Below are 15,599 nucleotides of genomic sequence, written 5' to 3'. Positions count from 1 at the left end.
CCACCATTCTCTGTGTAAAAAAACCTACCTCTGATGACTCCCCTAAACTTTCCTCCACTCACCTTAAACAGATGTCCTCTGGTATTGGCCATTGCCGCCCTGGGGAAAAGGTGCTGGCTGTCCACTCTATCTACACCCCTCATAATCTTACACAGCTGTATCATCCTCCGTTGCCCCAAAGAGAAAAGCCCTAGCTCTCTCAACCTTTCCTCATAAGACGTGTTCTCTAATCCAGGCAGCATCCTGGTAAGTTTCCTCTGCACCCTCTCTAAAGCTTCCACATCCGTCCTATAATGAGGTGACCTTTAGTTAGACGTTTAATTAGTTCGACACAACATTGTGGGCCTGTTCCTGTGCTGTACTGCTTTATGCTTTGGGACAGCAGCTCTACGAACTGCGCCCCTGTGTCTCCTCAAGCATAAAATGTAAATTAACATTAAATGCACTGCTAGCTGCACCACTCTGCTTAACTCATTGTTACATCCATGAGGTGGTGAAGTAGGTGTTCCTCGAAGCTTCAGTGTGACAATGTAGGAAGCTGGTAAAGGTTGAAGTGGAAGTGTATCAGAGAATTAAAATGAGGGCCATAAATTTAAGATAAGTTCTTTAATTCTCCACCCCTCTCTCAGTCTGGCCTCTGTTCTCGGTCTCTTGTGGTGGTCGAACCAACCGCAACATAAGCCAGAGGAACACTTTGAGTCTGCACAGTGGTGCAGTTAATAGGACCGCTCTCTCACAGCTCCAGCGGCCGGGGTTCAACTCTGACCTCCTGTGCAGTCTGCCCGTTCTCCCTGTGACCGTGTAGGGTATCCTCCCAGTGCTGCAGTTCCCTCCCACATCCCAAAGACGTGCGGGTTGGTAAGGTAATTGGCCGCTGTAAATTGCCCCTAGTGTGCAGCTGAGTGGAAAAATCTGGGGTAGAGTTGATGAGAACGGGGGGAGAATAAGAATGGGGGGGGTAAATGTAGGATTAGTCTAAATGGGTGGTTGCTGGTCAGCACAGACTCAGTGGGCTGAAGGGCTTGTTTCCTTGCTGTATCTCTCGATGACTCTCTCATTTTCTGACTAGGCACATTACTGTCTTCTGGAGTCAACGAGCTCAATGATTTCAGAGAATAGTTCCATTTGCAACACCTTCTACCATCATCTTGCACCATTGCTTTAGTCACTTCGTCTTTCCCGCCGCAGACTTTCCTTTTCACCCTTTTATCTTCCCCCTATTCTTCACGCCCTACAACTAGGGCAGGCACGGTAGTGTAGCAGTTAGCGTAACGCTTTACAGCACCAGCGACCCGGGTTCAATTCCCGCCGCTGCCTGTAAGGAGTTTGTACGTTCTCCCCGTGTCTGCGTGGGTTTCCTCCGGGTGCTCCGGTTTCCTCCCACATGCCTAAGACGTACGGGTTAGGAAGTTGTGGGCGTGCTATGTTGGCGCCGGAAGCGCGGCGACACTCGCGGGCTGCCCCCAGAACACTCTACGCAAAAAGATGCATCTCACTGCGTGTTCTGATGCACATGTGACTAATAAAGATATCTTTTATCATTTTATTTCTTACACTTTGTAGTTTGGATGAAAGGTCAACCTGAAGCAAAAAACAGACAATGCAGGAAACACTCAGACAGCATCCGTGGAAAGTGAATCCAAGTTAACGTCTGGGGAAAACTTGAAGCATTGACTCTGTTTCTTTTTCCACAGAATGCTGCCTCGCCTGCTGACTCAGAGTCACACAGCACAGAAACAAGTCATCAAGTACCCACCTACATATCCCATTTACCAGAACTTGGTCCATAGCTTTCTATGCCTTGGTGATTCAAGTGTTCATCTACTGTAGATACTGCCTAAGTGTTGCAGGAGTACCTACCTTCACCACCACCTCGGCCAGTGTGTCCCATATTCTAACAACCCTCTGGGTGAGAAGGTCCTTCCTTATATCCCCTGATTTTAGACACCTCTGCTTATGAGGAAGCATTTACTACTCTCCGCCTTATCTGTGCCCTTCTTAATTTGGTATTCCTCTGTCAGATCACCCCTCAGTCTTCCCTGCTCCAAGTGCATCCACGTTGTCTGTATTTAGTGCAATTCTGGTCACCGCACTACAGGAAGGATGTGAAGGCGTTGGAGAGGTGGCAGAAGAGGTTTACCAGGATTCTGCCTGGATTGGAGAGTATGCGCTACAAGGAAAGGTTGGACAAACTTGGATTGTTTTCTCTGGAGCATCGGAGGCAGAGGGGAGACCTGATAGAGGTTTATAAAATTATGAGAGGCAGAGATAGGGTAGACAGTCAGAATCCTTTTCCCAGGGCAGGAACGTCTAATACTAGAGGCCATGTATTTAAGGTGAGAGGGGGAAAGTTTAAAGGAGATGTGCGGGGCAAGTTTTTTCACACAGAGGGCGGTAGGTGCCGGAGAGAGTGGTTGAAGCCAATACAACAGTGGCATTTAAGCAGCTGTTAGACACATGAATACGCAGGGGATGGAGGGATATGGATCATTCGCAGGCAGAAGAGATTTAGTTCAATTCAGCATCATGTTCTGTGCCAACATTGTGGGCTGAAGGGCTTGTTCTTGTGCTACACTTCTGTGTTCTGTGTTTTCAGCACAATGAGAGCTGAGCACACATGCACTGAGCCGAGTACATGTTAGCTGGACCTAGCCAAGGGTTCATGCTTCCTGCCACAGCAGTTTCTGGGCAGTAAGACAGACGCTCAGATGTCTCCACATTACATCAGATGCAAAGAACTGATCAGCTGTTGCACAGTTTCCCCTTTCCCAGCATTCTGCTGTCTGGGACAAAGCTTTCATAAATGTTTACTGTGAGATGTTGCAGCATTATGCAGGCTAAGGTCAAAAAGATAGCCAGACTTACTGGAGTGTTGCCAGGTGGCTGCAGCTGACAGTAGTTTCAACAAAGTGACTGCCTTGAACTTCCTCTTGGGGTTCTGAGCTGACTTGATCCACTGACAGTGTCGGAGTTGAGGAAGTTTTCTGTGACGGGCTGGATGTACGTAATTCAGCTTCTGGGAAACGCGTGTTATATGGTCACAAGTAAACCTGGTGTGGACTTCTGGAGAAATCAACAGGGTGGTGAGAATGTGGAACTCACTGACATGTGAAGCAAAAGCTTGGCCCTTTGGCCCAACTCATCCATGCTGACCAAGATGCCCATCTAACCTACTCCCGTTTGCCTGTGTTCAGCCCACATCCTTCCACACCTTTCTTATTCATGTACCTGTCCAAATGTCTATTAGTTATTCTTGCTTCTGCCACCTCCTCTGGCAGCTCGTTCCACATACCCACCACCCTCAGATCCCCTTTCCCCTCTCACCTTAAACCTAGTTTTAGACTTCAGTTTGATAAGGTATCTTTATTGGTCACATGTACGTCGAAACACACAGTGAAATGCATCTTTTTGCGTAGAGTGTTCTGGGGTCAGCCCACAAGTGTCGCCACACTTCTGGCGCCAACGTAGCATGCCCACAACTTTCCTAACCCACACGTTTTTTTGAAATGTGGGAGGAAACCGGAGCACCCAGAGGAAACCCACGCGGACACGGGGAGAATATACAAACTCCTGACAGACAGTGGCCGGAATTGAACCCCGGTCGCTGGCGCTGTAAAATGTTACACTTACCGCTATGCTACCATGACTCCACTACTCTGCGAAAAAGACTGTGACCATGGACCCTATCTATGCCCTTCAAATTTCAGAGGCAAAGCAGGCTGCCGAGACGAGACTATGCATTGTACATTTAATGCTTACAGCCAAGGATGAATCTGCCCTCCTCTCATATCAGATTCCATTATCTTCAGCCCATTGTCGCTTCCACCTCCCAGCTTCCGTCACTGTCCCCACTCTCCCCTCCTCCACCTGCCTCTCACCCCTCCCCACCTGGATCACCCTATCACCTGCCGGCTCTTGCTCCATCCCTCCCCTCCACCTTTTTATACTGACTATCTCCCTTCTATCTCTCAGTCCAAATTGGTAAATTATTATTGTCACTTGTGCTGAGGTACAGTGAAAAACTTGTCTTGCATAGCGTTCATGCAGATCAATTCATTACACAGTGCATTGAGGTAGTACAAGGTGCAAAATAAAGTGTAACAGCTACAGAGAATGTGTAGCGCAGGCAGACAATAAGATGCAAGGTCATGATGAGGTAGATTGTGAGGTCAAGAGCCCATCTTATCATACAAGGGGACCATTCAATAGTCTTATAACACAGGATAGAAGCTGTCCTTGAGCCTGGTGGTACGTGCTTTCAGGCTTTTGTATCTTCTGCCTGATGGGAGGGGGGAGAAGAGCGAATGTCCGGGGTGGGTGGGTGGGGTCTTTGATTACGTTGGCTGCTTTACCGAGGCAGTGGGAAGTGTAGACAGAGTCCATGGAGGGGATGGGTCTTGACTCAAAGTGTCAACTGTCCACTTCCCTCCACAGATGCTGCCTGACCAACTGAGTACCTCCAGCGTCCGCAGTCTCCTGTGTCTCTGAATTTGTCCTCATCCCACTTCCCAAAAGCTGCTCTCCCTCCTCATGGATTCCACCCCAGAACCCACCCAGCTTCATTCTTTCCTCACCCATACCTTCTGCCAACCCTTCTGGCCTCAGTGCCATTTTCGACCTAGACCCCAGTTGACACAATCTATTTCCACATTGGCTCAATGCATATTGCTACCCCGCACCAACTCATTCTACAGTGAAACCCTCTTCAATGGATTTGCTCTCTCCACCTGTTGTGTCATCCATGTGACTGAGCAGTTCTTTACATCTCTACTTTCAGGAATTGTGACCAAAGGCAGCACCCACAATGGATATAACTTTTATGTGAAGACATACAAGATCTCCCACAGTAAGGATGGAAAATCCTGGAGATTCTACAAGAGAAAGAACAGCAGGGAAGACCAGGTGCATCTTGCTTAATTTAAAATGTAGTAATTTAAGATGGATACAGTCATAGAGAGATACAGCATCAAAACAGGCCCTTCGGCCCACTGAGTCTATGCCAACCATCAACTACCAAATTTTACACTAATTCTATCTTATGCCATTTATTCTCCCCGCATTCCCATGCTCCCACCTAAATTCTACCCCCCACCTACACAATAGGGGCAATTTACAACAGCCACTTCACTAGCCGACAAACACATTTTCGAGGAAACTGGAGCACCTGGGGGAATCCCACACAGTCACAGGGAGAGCGTGAAAACTCCGCACAGATAGTAGCGAAGATCAGGATCCAACCTGGGTCACTGGAACTGTGAGGCAGCAGCCCCACCAGATGCACCACTGTGCCTTGTTGTGCAGAACGATGCCTGCATTGTGAGGCTGTGGGAACCAGCATTGTGTCACTGTAACTTGGGAGGTTAGGGCTCCTTTATAAGATAAGATTTCTTTATTAGTCACATGTACATCAAAACACACAGTGAAATGCATCTTTTGCATAGTGTGCTCTGGGAGCAGCCCGCAAGTGTCGCCACACTTCCGGCGACAACATAGCATGCCCACAACTTCCTAACCTGTACGTCTTTGGAATGTGGGAGGAAACCCACGCAGACACGGGGAGAACGTACAAACTCCTTACAGACAGCGGCCGGAATTGAACCCGAGTCACCGGCGCTGTAATAGCGTCACGTTAACCGCTACACTACCGTGCCTGCACTATTCTTGTAGGTTAAAGAATTCAGAACTAGATTGGGGCCATTGTCCAAACATTAGAGCCTAGCCATTCAGTGTGAAATAACATAGAGTCATAGAGTTATCCAGCACAGAAACAGCCCCTTCGGCCCAACTCATCCATGCCAACCAATGTGTCTACCTGAGCTAGTCCCATTTGCCTGCATTTGGCCCTTATCCCTCTAAACCTCTCCTATCCATGTAGCTGTACAGATGTCTTTTAACAAAAGAATTCTGTGTATAAAGTTTGCTAGAAATGTAACATTTCCTCTGGTAGCTCAACAGGTAATTTCAAATCTGAGACGGGTGAAGTTTTATTCGTCAGAGGTGGGGATAATGGGGAAGGGTGTGCATGTGCAGTGGGGGCATGAGTCAGCCAGTTCATTGAACAGCGGAACCTAGGCTGGACAGGGTGACTGTTCCTTTGCTCTCAGGTGAGAGTCAATATAGAGTGCTGAGACGTGGAACTGAATGTTCATAGGGATGTACAGCACAGAAATAGGCCCTTCGGCCCATCATGCCCATGCCAGCCTTTTTGCCCTTCTGCACTAATCCCATTGACTGCAGTAGGACCGTATCCTTCTGTGCCTTGCCTATTCAAGTGTCTGTCTCAATACCTATTAAAAATATTTATACTCTTTCCAATGCTAGGACACCTAACTTGCTTCCCTGTTATTATTTTCCTTTTGTTCATATCAAGATCTTTGAAGGAAACGCGAACAACTATCAACTCGTCCGCAATAATTTTATCCCATCATTTGTGGCACGGTATGTTCGGATCACTCCACAGCGATGGCACCAAAGAATAGCTCTGAAAGCAGAGGTGATTGGCTGCAAAGTGTCGCAGAAGAGCCGCAAAGCTGGTAAAGTTTCAACCTTTTCTACTCTGTGGGCTTAGGGCTGGGAATGCCGGTGATTATTATTCCAGATAGCCGGGTTTGGCAGGGGGAGAGGCTTTGCTCCTGTGCCTGTAACACATGAGTCATAAGTTCGAATCTCACTGTCTCAATTAAATCTTTCAGTTTATGAGCCAGCAATGGCAAAGGGTCTTGGGGTGGGATAGAGGAAAGAAAAGTAGGATAAAACTCTCCAGAATGTTGAAAAACCCAACCGGTTCCTTTATTTCCTTCAGAAGAGGAAATCATGGACGTTTACACCATGAGGATATTCAGTCATTGGGTCTGTGCCAGCCAAGAACAAATGTTAAGTTAATGCCTCTTCCCTGTTCTTGGAACGGAGTCCTGCAAGCTTCAGCTCTTCAACTGCTCGTCCAGGTGCCGCTTAAAGGTAGCAGGAGTTTCTGTCTCCACTACCCTTTCCGTGAGTTCCAGATCCCACCGCTCAGTGAGTGGAATAATTTTCATTCAACTTTTCTCTCTTCTACCAATTGACGCAACTCTGTGCTCCCTGGTTATTGTGCTCTTTGTTTAAGGAAATTTCATAAGTCATTATTCACCTTCTCTCGCCTTCCCATTATTTTACACAGCTGATTTCTCCCCTTCGGTCTCCAAACAAAAACCTACCTCAGCTGAGACAGCCTGTCCTTATAAATGTACATCTCTAACCTTGGCAGCGTCCCTGTAAGGCTGCATCTTCTCTAGTACTTCCTCAGAGAGTCATATACAGCACGGAAACAGGACCTTCCACCCAACTCGTCCATACTCATTGAGTTGCCTACCTGAGCTAGTCCCATTTGCCCGCGTTTGGCCCATATCCCTCTAAACCTTTCCTATCCATGTATCTGTCCAACTGTCTTTTAAACATTGTAATAATACCCACTCAAGCACTACCTCTGGCAGCTCGTTCCATATACCCACCACCTTCTGTGTGGAAAAAGTTGCCCCTCATGTCCCCTTTAAATTTTTCCCCTCTCACCTTAAATCTATGCCCTCTAGTTTTAGACTCCCCTACCTGGGGAAAAGACTGACCATTCAGATCAGGTTAGTTTATTGTCTTATACATCAGAGCACACTGAAATTCCTTGCTCACACGAAGTTCATGAGTGAACAGTATACATGGTAATAATAAATACAATGATTAGTGCAAAACAACAGAAAGGTGCAAAAGATAGTAGTGCATTCACCTTGTCTATGCCCCTCATGATATTGTACATCTCTATAAGGTCACCCTTCAGTCTCCTACGTTCCAGGGAAAACAGCTCCAGCCAATCCAGTCTCGCCTTATAACTCAAGCCCTCCAGTCCCGGTAACGTCCTTCTGAATCTTTTATGCCCCCTTTCCGGCTTAATCCATCCTTCCTCTAGGGACCAGAACTGCACACATGTTCTGTGCTGACCAGAAATGTATACAGTACACTAACTGTGCCCTAACCAGTTTTTTTATACATTCTCGCAGAACCTACCTGCTGTTGTATTCATTTCTTCCACCAATAGACTCAAGGCAGAAAGACTCGCCACCTTGAAAAACGCTCCTGGGTGAGCACTTTCAGACATAACCTGCAGGGCTGCTATTCAGGAGCGGGGAAGTGGGATTAATCTAATGTGTGCATGGACTCAATCAACTGAATGGCCTGGCTCTGTGCTGTAAACCTCCATAATTCCCTCTTCCAAAGGACATAAACTGGTTGGATTTCAGTTGATTTAATCCTGTTTTGCAATCCTATATAACCATGCTACAGCTGCCTAGTTTGGTCAACAATAAAGTGCAGGGGTGCAGTAGTAATGTAGATCCCATAAAGAAGTGAAGCAAATGAAATTAGACATACCTGAAGAAGCTGATTATTCTTGGAAAGAATGTATTTGCTTATTTTTGTTCCCATGCCAATAAACAGTTTAAAAGCTTTCAGACTAAGAATTTCATACATATCCTGCAAATCAAAGGCAGCGGTTTTGGATTTACTTTCCTGAATGTTTTCCAGATTCCTAATGGGTGAAAGATCTAGTTCTGAAAAAAAATACACTTGTTGGTAACTAAAGGAGTCATTGAACTTCTGACTGATTCTCCCAGCTCATTCAAAGGCTAGAGGCGCTGGTGAGCCTGGTGTGTGGAATTAGCATCACGTGGCAAGGAGGGAGTCAGAGGGAACCAGACAAGAGGTGAGCCTTTGAGTGAGCTGGGAGAATCAGTCAGAAGTTGGGAGGGTGGGGTCCATGAAGCTGGGTGGTTGCGGTCTGGAGGGTCCAAAGCTGTACAGAGGAAAGACTGCACTAACACATTGAGCAATTGAAACCCGAATTCAGAATCATCTCATTAGTTCATGGGGGAGAATTACGTCTTTAGTTTCCAAAATACAAATGTGAGATAATATAACAGATATCCTGCAAGGCTTTAAGTTCTCAACTGACCCACTGATGAACAGTTACGGACAGGGTGTGGCTTCAGGGATGATGTTATTGTCTCTGAGAATCCATCCCACTTCCTTCCTGTGGGGACGGACTCATCACAAAAGAAGGTCTCCTTTCCTCTTAAGGAAACTTTATTTAAGTTTAGATGAAGTTATGAATGAACCCTGGGTCTGTGTGGTGTGATAGAGAATTCAGAAATCGGATGTGCAAAGGGACTTGGGAGTCCTAGTTCAGGATTCCCTTAAGGTTAACGTGCAGGTTGAGTTGGTAGTAAAGAAGGCAAATCCAATGTTAGCATTCATTTTGCGAGGACTAGAACATAAAAGCAGGGATGTACTGCTGAGGCTTTATAAGTCATTAGTCAGACCACATTTGGAATATAGTAAGCAATTTTGGGCCCCATATCTAAGGGAGGATGTGCTGGCCCTGGAGAGGGTCCAGAGGAGGTTCACAAGAATGATCCCGGGAATGAAAGGCTTAACATATGAGGAGCGTTTGATGTCTCTGGGCCTGTACTCGATGGAGTTCAGAAGGATGATGGGGGGATCTCATTGAAACCCACTGGATACTGAAAGGCCTGGATAGAGTAGATGTAGAAAGGGTGTTTCAGTAAGTAGGAGAGTCAAGAATCCGAGGGCACAGCCTCAGAGTAAAGGGATGTCCCTTCAAAACTGAGATGAGGAGGAATTTCTTCAGCCAGAGGGTGATGAATCTGTGGAATTTGTTGCTACAGAGGGCTGTGGAGGCCACGTCTTTGAGTGTACTTAAGATTGCTAGGTTCTTGATTGGTGAGAGGGGTAATGGTTACAGGGAGAAGACACGAGAATGGGGTTGTAAAAAAAACAGTCATGGTTGAATGGCAGAGCAGTCTCGATGGGCCGAATGGCCTAATACTGCTCATATATCTTATGGTCCCTGGCTGCCAACTTGGGAAAGCTCGATGTAACTCTGGTTCAGATGGATGGTTATGAAACCATCCATCTCCTAGCGACTGATGTGAAATGAGCATGTTCTTCCTGAATACTGTTCCCGGTGGAAGGAATGAAGCTGCTCACCCTTGGCATTATCTGGATAATACTGATGATTGATACAGAAAAATGGATGGGGGTAGGGTGGTATTAACACAAGGGTGATGACTTCCTGAAGTAAAGGCTGAAACATTTTGCAGAAGGATCTTTAGTCCACATCAGCAAGTGTTTAAATGCTTTACTAAAGGTGTGAAATTCTTCACCACTCCCTCCCTCGCGCCACTTTTTTGGAGCCTCCATAACAGGCACTCCCTCCTCTCTACCCACAAGTGCAGCAAGCACAACGAAAGCCCATCTCGGCAAATCGATCACTGGCCCCCTTCTATCACTGAGTCCAAATCATGCAGTTCCCTCCGCAACAGCACTGAGGGAGCATCTTCACCACACAGGCTTCAGCGGTTCAAAAAGGTGGCACACCATCATCTTCCTAAAGGGCAATTAAGGATGAGCAATAAATACTGTCCCTGCCAATGACAACCGCACCCTGTGGATGAATAATAAATGAATAAATGATATGGAATGTGTTTTGTTCCCAAACCACATCCTTCCCTTAAAATAAGTCAGTTGAAGCATTAACTGAACAATTCAGAATCAGGTTTATTATCATTGATCTATGTTGTGAAATGTGTTGTTTGGCAGCAGCAGTACAGTGCAAGACATAAAAATTGCTATAAGTTACAAAAATAAACAAATAGTGCAAAAGAGGAATAACGAGGTAGTGTTCATGGGTTCATGGACCATTCAGAAATCTGATGGTGGAGGGGAAGAAGCTGTTCCTGAATCATTGAGTGTGGTCTTCAGGCTCCTGTACCTCCTCCCCGATGGTAGTAACGTGAAGAGAGCATGTCCCAGCTGGTGACGGTCCTTAATGATGGATGCCATCTTCTTGAGGCACCACCTCTAGAAGATGTCCTTAATGGCAGGGAGGGTTGTGCCCGTGATGGAGCTGGCTGAGTCTACAACCCTCTGCTGCCTCTTTCAATCTTGCACATTGGAGCCTCCATACCAGGCAGTGATGCAACCAGTCAGAATGCTCTCCACCGAACATCTGTAGAAACTTGCAAGAGTCTTTGGTGACACACCAAATCTCCTCAAACTCCTAACAAAGTAGAGCCGCTGGCATGCCTTCTTCGTGATTGCATCAATGTGTTGGTCCCAAGATAGATCCTCTGAGATTTAAAATTAGGTTTTAACCAAACTTCTGAAATAGTACATAACCTGGAGGAACTTAAAATGTAAATGAAAATTTTTTTAAAGACTACAGATTCTGGAAATCTGAAATTTGGACACGGAATGTTGGAAACACTCGGCATTTGTGGAAAGAGAAACAGAGCTAAAGTTTCAGGTTTGTCAGAACTCACAAACAAGAAGTTCAATGCCAAAGAGTTTTGTAAGTGTTCCTAATCTGAAAGGGAAGGTCATGGATCTAGCTCGTCTCCTCTACATGACTTCAGCATGGGACTTTGTCAGTAGGAGGGGCAAATCAGTGCCAACAGTGCTACTTAGAGGCTAGATTAAGAGCTGAGGTTTTTGTAGAGGCTTGGGAAAAGGCTGCATGACTAATCACAGGGCTGAAAATAACCAGCAAAAAGTAGAGGCAGGAGGAAGGCACAAGTTGAAAAGGATTTTATGATTTGTTTTTCATAAAGTCTTATCTCAAAGGAAAGTTAGAAAAATTATTATTACAAGAAGTGGCATAAGTTTGTCCTACTACAATGTTAGATTGAGAAGGCTAATTCCAAAAAAGAGGTTTAGTAACTACTGAACAAAGTCTTGAAATTGTCTTCTGATACAACATGGCTTCCTTGGGAATGCTGCGACATTATAATGCTAATTTGCAAATAGTGTTTGATGCTCAGACTGTGTCTGCTTCTTTCTAGCTGTTCCGCGAAGTCCAAGGCCTTTGCCAAAGCCAACCTATGTTCCCACAGAAAGCAGCACTCCGCCAGATCCGGTAGTTGTAGAGGAGCCTCTGCCAGGTAATGTGTGGGTTGCAAAAGCCAGAAATAATTATATGTTATTAATATCAGAAACTGAAACAGAAAAAATTCTGGAAATGCACAGTTTACCATGTCAGCTCCTGAACAGCTGCAGCTTATACTTCCACATTGCCGTTAACAAAGCAAATGCACTTTAAAGGAGGCATGTGGATAGTTTGACCATTGAGGTTGATTTTGAGGTGGAAAGGTTAGGGAGAGAATTCCAGAGTTTAGGGTCTTGACAGATGAGGGCACAACTGCCGTTGGTGAAGGGACTCAGTTCAGGGCTGGTGAAGAAGCCAGAATTGGGGGTGGGCACAGAGAGCTCAGAGTATAGGGTTGATGCGATTACAGAGATGGGAAGAGAGGAAATTGTGGAGGTGTTTAAAAGTGAGGATGAGGACTTTAACATTGTGGAATTTGAGAGGGAAGTGAGTGTCAGTCAGTGAGCTCAGGGTAGTGAGTGAACAGGGCTCAGTGCAAGTTACGACACAGTTTGTAGAGAGTAGAGCAAGGATTGCGCCGTCAGCGTGCGTGGAAATGCACGGGTGCTCAGCAACAACATGTGGAGGAGGTGCAAGAGGTGGCCAGGAGCTTATCTTTAGGAGAGACTAGAGGGAAGGGTGCAGGAGGGGGGATGGAGAAATCATTGCAAGGGATCCTCCAGTTGCAACTTACGACATAACAAAGGAACCAACCAAGCAACCACCCAACTGGAAGGTGGTTGGAAGGGGATAGTGTGGTCACCCATATCAATGGTATACGTAGGCAACAAAAGTAGTCACAGGAAACAGGAGTCTATCCGCCCCCTTGTGTCTGTGCCACCATTCAGTACAATGGTGGCTGATCTTTTACCTCAGTGCTGCTTTCTTGCACTTACCGTAGAACTCATGGTTCTTTTGATATTTAAAAATCAATGGTTCTGTGTCAAATTTATCAGGTAACAACTGGCCAACTAGTTGAGAGCTTAGCAGGATCTCTCTGGGAATCAGTGGCTTTAAGATGACACACAGTCAGAGAACCAGGTCGATACTCTCAGATGGGCTTGGTAATCTGTTACCATTGACAGGCTGATTAACTAGCAGCATAGTCTGCACACATCTCTAGAGAACCCCAAGTCCTTACTTGACACTTGTTCTTCCTGGATACGCAGTGGGATCTTTACCAGTGCAGGTCACATTAAGACCTTGGATACACATCCAAAGTACTTTGTTGACTATAAAATGCAGTGGGAGGTGAAAGGTACGAGAGAGATCCACACCTCTCTTTCTCAGGTGGGTTCTAATTCAAAGTATTAGTCAGATGGGATGGTGGGGTACATCAGTAGACAGCTTCAGGGATCAGGATCGAACCTGGGTTGCTGCTGCCTCAAAGCTCCTGAGACCCAGGTTCAATCCTGGCCTCTGCTGCTGTCTGTGTGGAGTTTGCACACCTTTTCCTTGACCAGACAGGTTTCCTCTGGGTGTTCCAATTTTCTCCCACATACAAAAGTGTGTGAGTTGGTAAGTTAATTGGCCTCTGTAAATTATCCATAGCATGCCGGTGAGTTGTAGAATATAGGGGAAATGGGTTACAGGGGAAATTAGTGCAGGAATGAGATTGCTCTGTGAGCCAGCAAAAACTGAAATTACCTCCTCTGAACTCGTGAAGAAAATATGGAATAAATTCCAAAAGTCCTGCACAACCCAAGGGTCCTAAACATTGATAAAGCCAACCTGCACTTAACTTAACCTCTCTGGATTTAGGTGAACTGATTGTGTCTCTGTTTGTAGAGAACACTCTAAATGAGAACTTGGTCTTCAAGGATATCTCAGTAACTTGGTGTAGAAACTTCAGAACGTGACAGACTCTGCAGCAAGCAATCAGTGGGAGGGGGTCAAACTTGTTTTCAGTGACTCTGCCGGGTCATTAATTCTGTAATGATTTTGAGGAAGTAGTGAAATCACCAATTAAACCAAAAATATGTGCACATTTTTGTTATGCGGGTTGGAGACCAGTAGATTAAAGGTCTGATTTCCACCCTCCCCCTCACAGCCCCCTCTCGTGTGGATATAAAAGATGCCACTGTTTTGAAGAGAAGCAGTGGTGTTCTCCATAGCATCCTGGCTACCTGGCCAATATTCATCCTTGGTCAATGACGCATTATTTGGTCATTGTCAAATTGCTGTCTGTGGGACATATTTCCTGTATTACAGCAATGACTACACTTCAAAAATTGCTTCATCAGATGCAAAGTATGTTGGGATGTTCTGAAAGAGATGGTAAAGTTCTGACGGAAATACAAGACTTTTCGGGCTTTTAGAAAAAAACATAAACGTAGGTGTCAATTCATGCACAGACGTCCTGTGTTATACACCAAGGCCTTAAGGTACATAGAAACATAGAAAAACTACAGCACAATTCAGGCCCTTCAGCCCACAAAGCTGTGCCAAACATGTCCCTACCCTAGAAATTACTAGGCTTACCCATAGCCCTCTATTTTTCTCAGCTCCATGTACCTATCTAACAATCTCTTAAAAGACCCTATCGTATCCGCCTCCACCACAGTTGCCGGCAGCCCATTCCACGCACTCACCACTCTCTGAGTAAAAAACTTACCCCTGACATCTCCCCTATACCTACTCCCCAGCACCTTAAACCTATGTCCTCTTGTCGCCACCATTTCAGCCCTGGGGAAAAGCCTCTGACTATCTACCCGATCAATACCTCTCATCATCTTGTATACCTCTATCAGGTCCCCCCTCATCCTCCGTCGCTCCAAGGAGAAAAGGCCGAGTTCCCTCAACCTACTTTCATAAGGCATGCTCCACATTCCAGGCAGCATCCTAGTAAATCTCCTCTGCACCCTTTCTATGGCTTCTACATCCTTCCTGTAGTGAGGTGACCAGAACTGAGCACAGTACTCCAAGTGGGGTCTGACCAGGGACCTATATAGCTGCAACAAGACCTCTCGGCTCCTAAATTCGATTCCCTGATTGATGAAGGACAATACACCATATGCCTTCTTAACCACAGTGTCAACCTGCGCAAACGCTTTGAGCGTCCTATGGACTCAGACCCCAAGATCCTTCTGATCCTCCATGTGTGTGCCATGCATAGATATCAATCATACAGAATAGAGAAGGAACCAACACTGACAGGTTACTAAAAATTGAGGAAAAATGCAGGAAGATGGAAGTCCCAGAGAATATTGCAAGGTCAACAAATTCAAATAATTACACTTAACTAACAAACCTCATGCTTAATTATGCCCTAATTAGGACCCAGCATCTGGTAACAGTTATATAGAGAGGTTCCAGAGAGTGCAAAGGAACACAACAACAATGATATCTCACTTTAGATCTTCATAGAGTCATTGAGTCATACAGCACGGAAACAGGCCCTTCAGCACGGAAACAGGCCCTTCAGCCCAGCTCGTCTATGCTGACCATGGTGCCCACCAAGTTAGTCCCATTTGCCCATGTTTGGCCTATATTCCTCCAAACCTTTCCTCTCAACGTACTTATCCAAATATCTTCTAAATGCTGTCATAGTACCTGCGTCAACCACTTACTCTGGCAGCTCATTCCAGATACGCACCACCCTCTGTGTGAAGAAGTTGCCCCTCAGGTCCCTTTG

At 45.9% G+C, this 15,599-nt stretch overlaps 1 protein-coding gene across 1 annotated transcript in view; it reads left to right on the top strand.

Annotated features, from left to right (window-relative positions):
- The window catches only part of si:dkey-34d22.1 (discoidin, CUB and LCCL domain-containing protein 1), a 126,622-nt gene that overhangs the window by 95,532 nt on the left and 15,491 nt on the right, over positions 1-15,599 (top strand). Inside the window, exons 9-11 of the mRNA XM_052036401.1 lie at positions 4,778-4,902; positions 6,371-6,533; positions 11,883-11,981. Of these exons, the coding sequence (XP_051892361.1) occupies positions 4,778-4,902; positions 6,371-6,533; positions 11,883-11,981 (387 nt within the window). The remainder of the gene's footprint in view (positions 1-4,777; positions 4,903-6,370; positions 6,534-11,882; positions 11,982-15,599) is intronic.

The sequence above is a fragment of the Pristis pectinata genome, chromosome 22 (genome assembly GCF_009764475.1).
Source record: "Pristis pectinata isolate sPriPec2 chromosome 22, sPriPec2.1.pri, whole genome shotgun sequence".
NCBI lineage: Eukaryota > Metazoa > Chordata > Chondrichthyes > Rhinopristiformes > Pristidae > Pristis > Pristis pectinata.
Note: the sequence above shows the minus strand (reverse complement) of the source record. Positions and strands in the feature narration are given on the sequence as shown.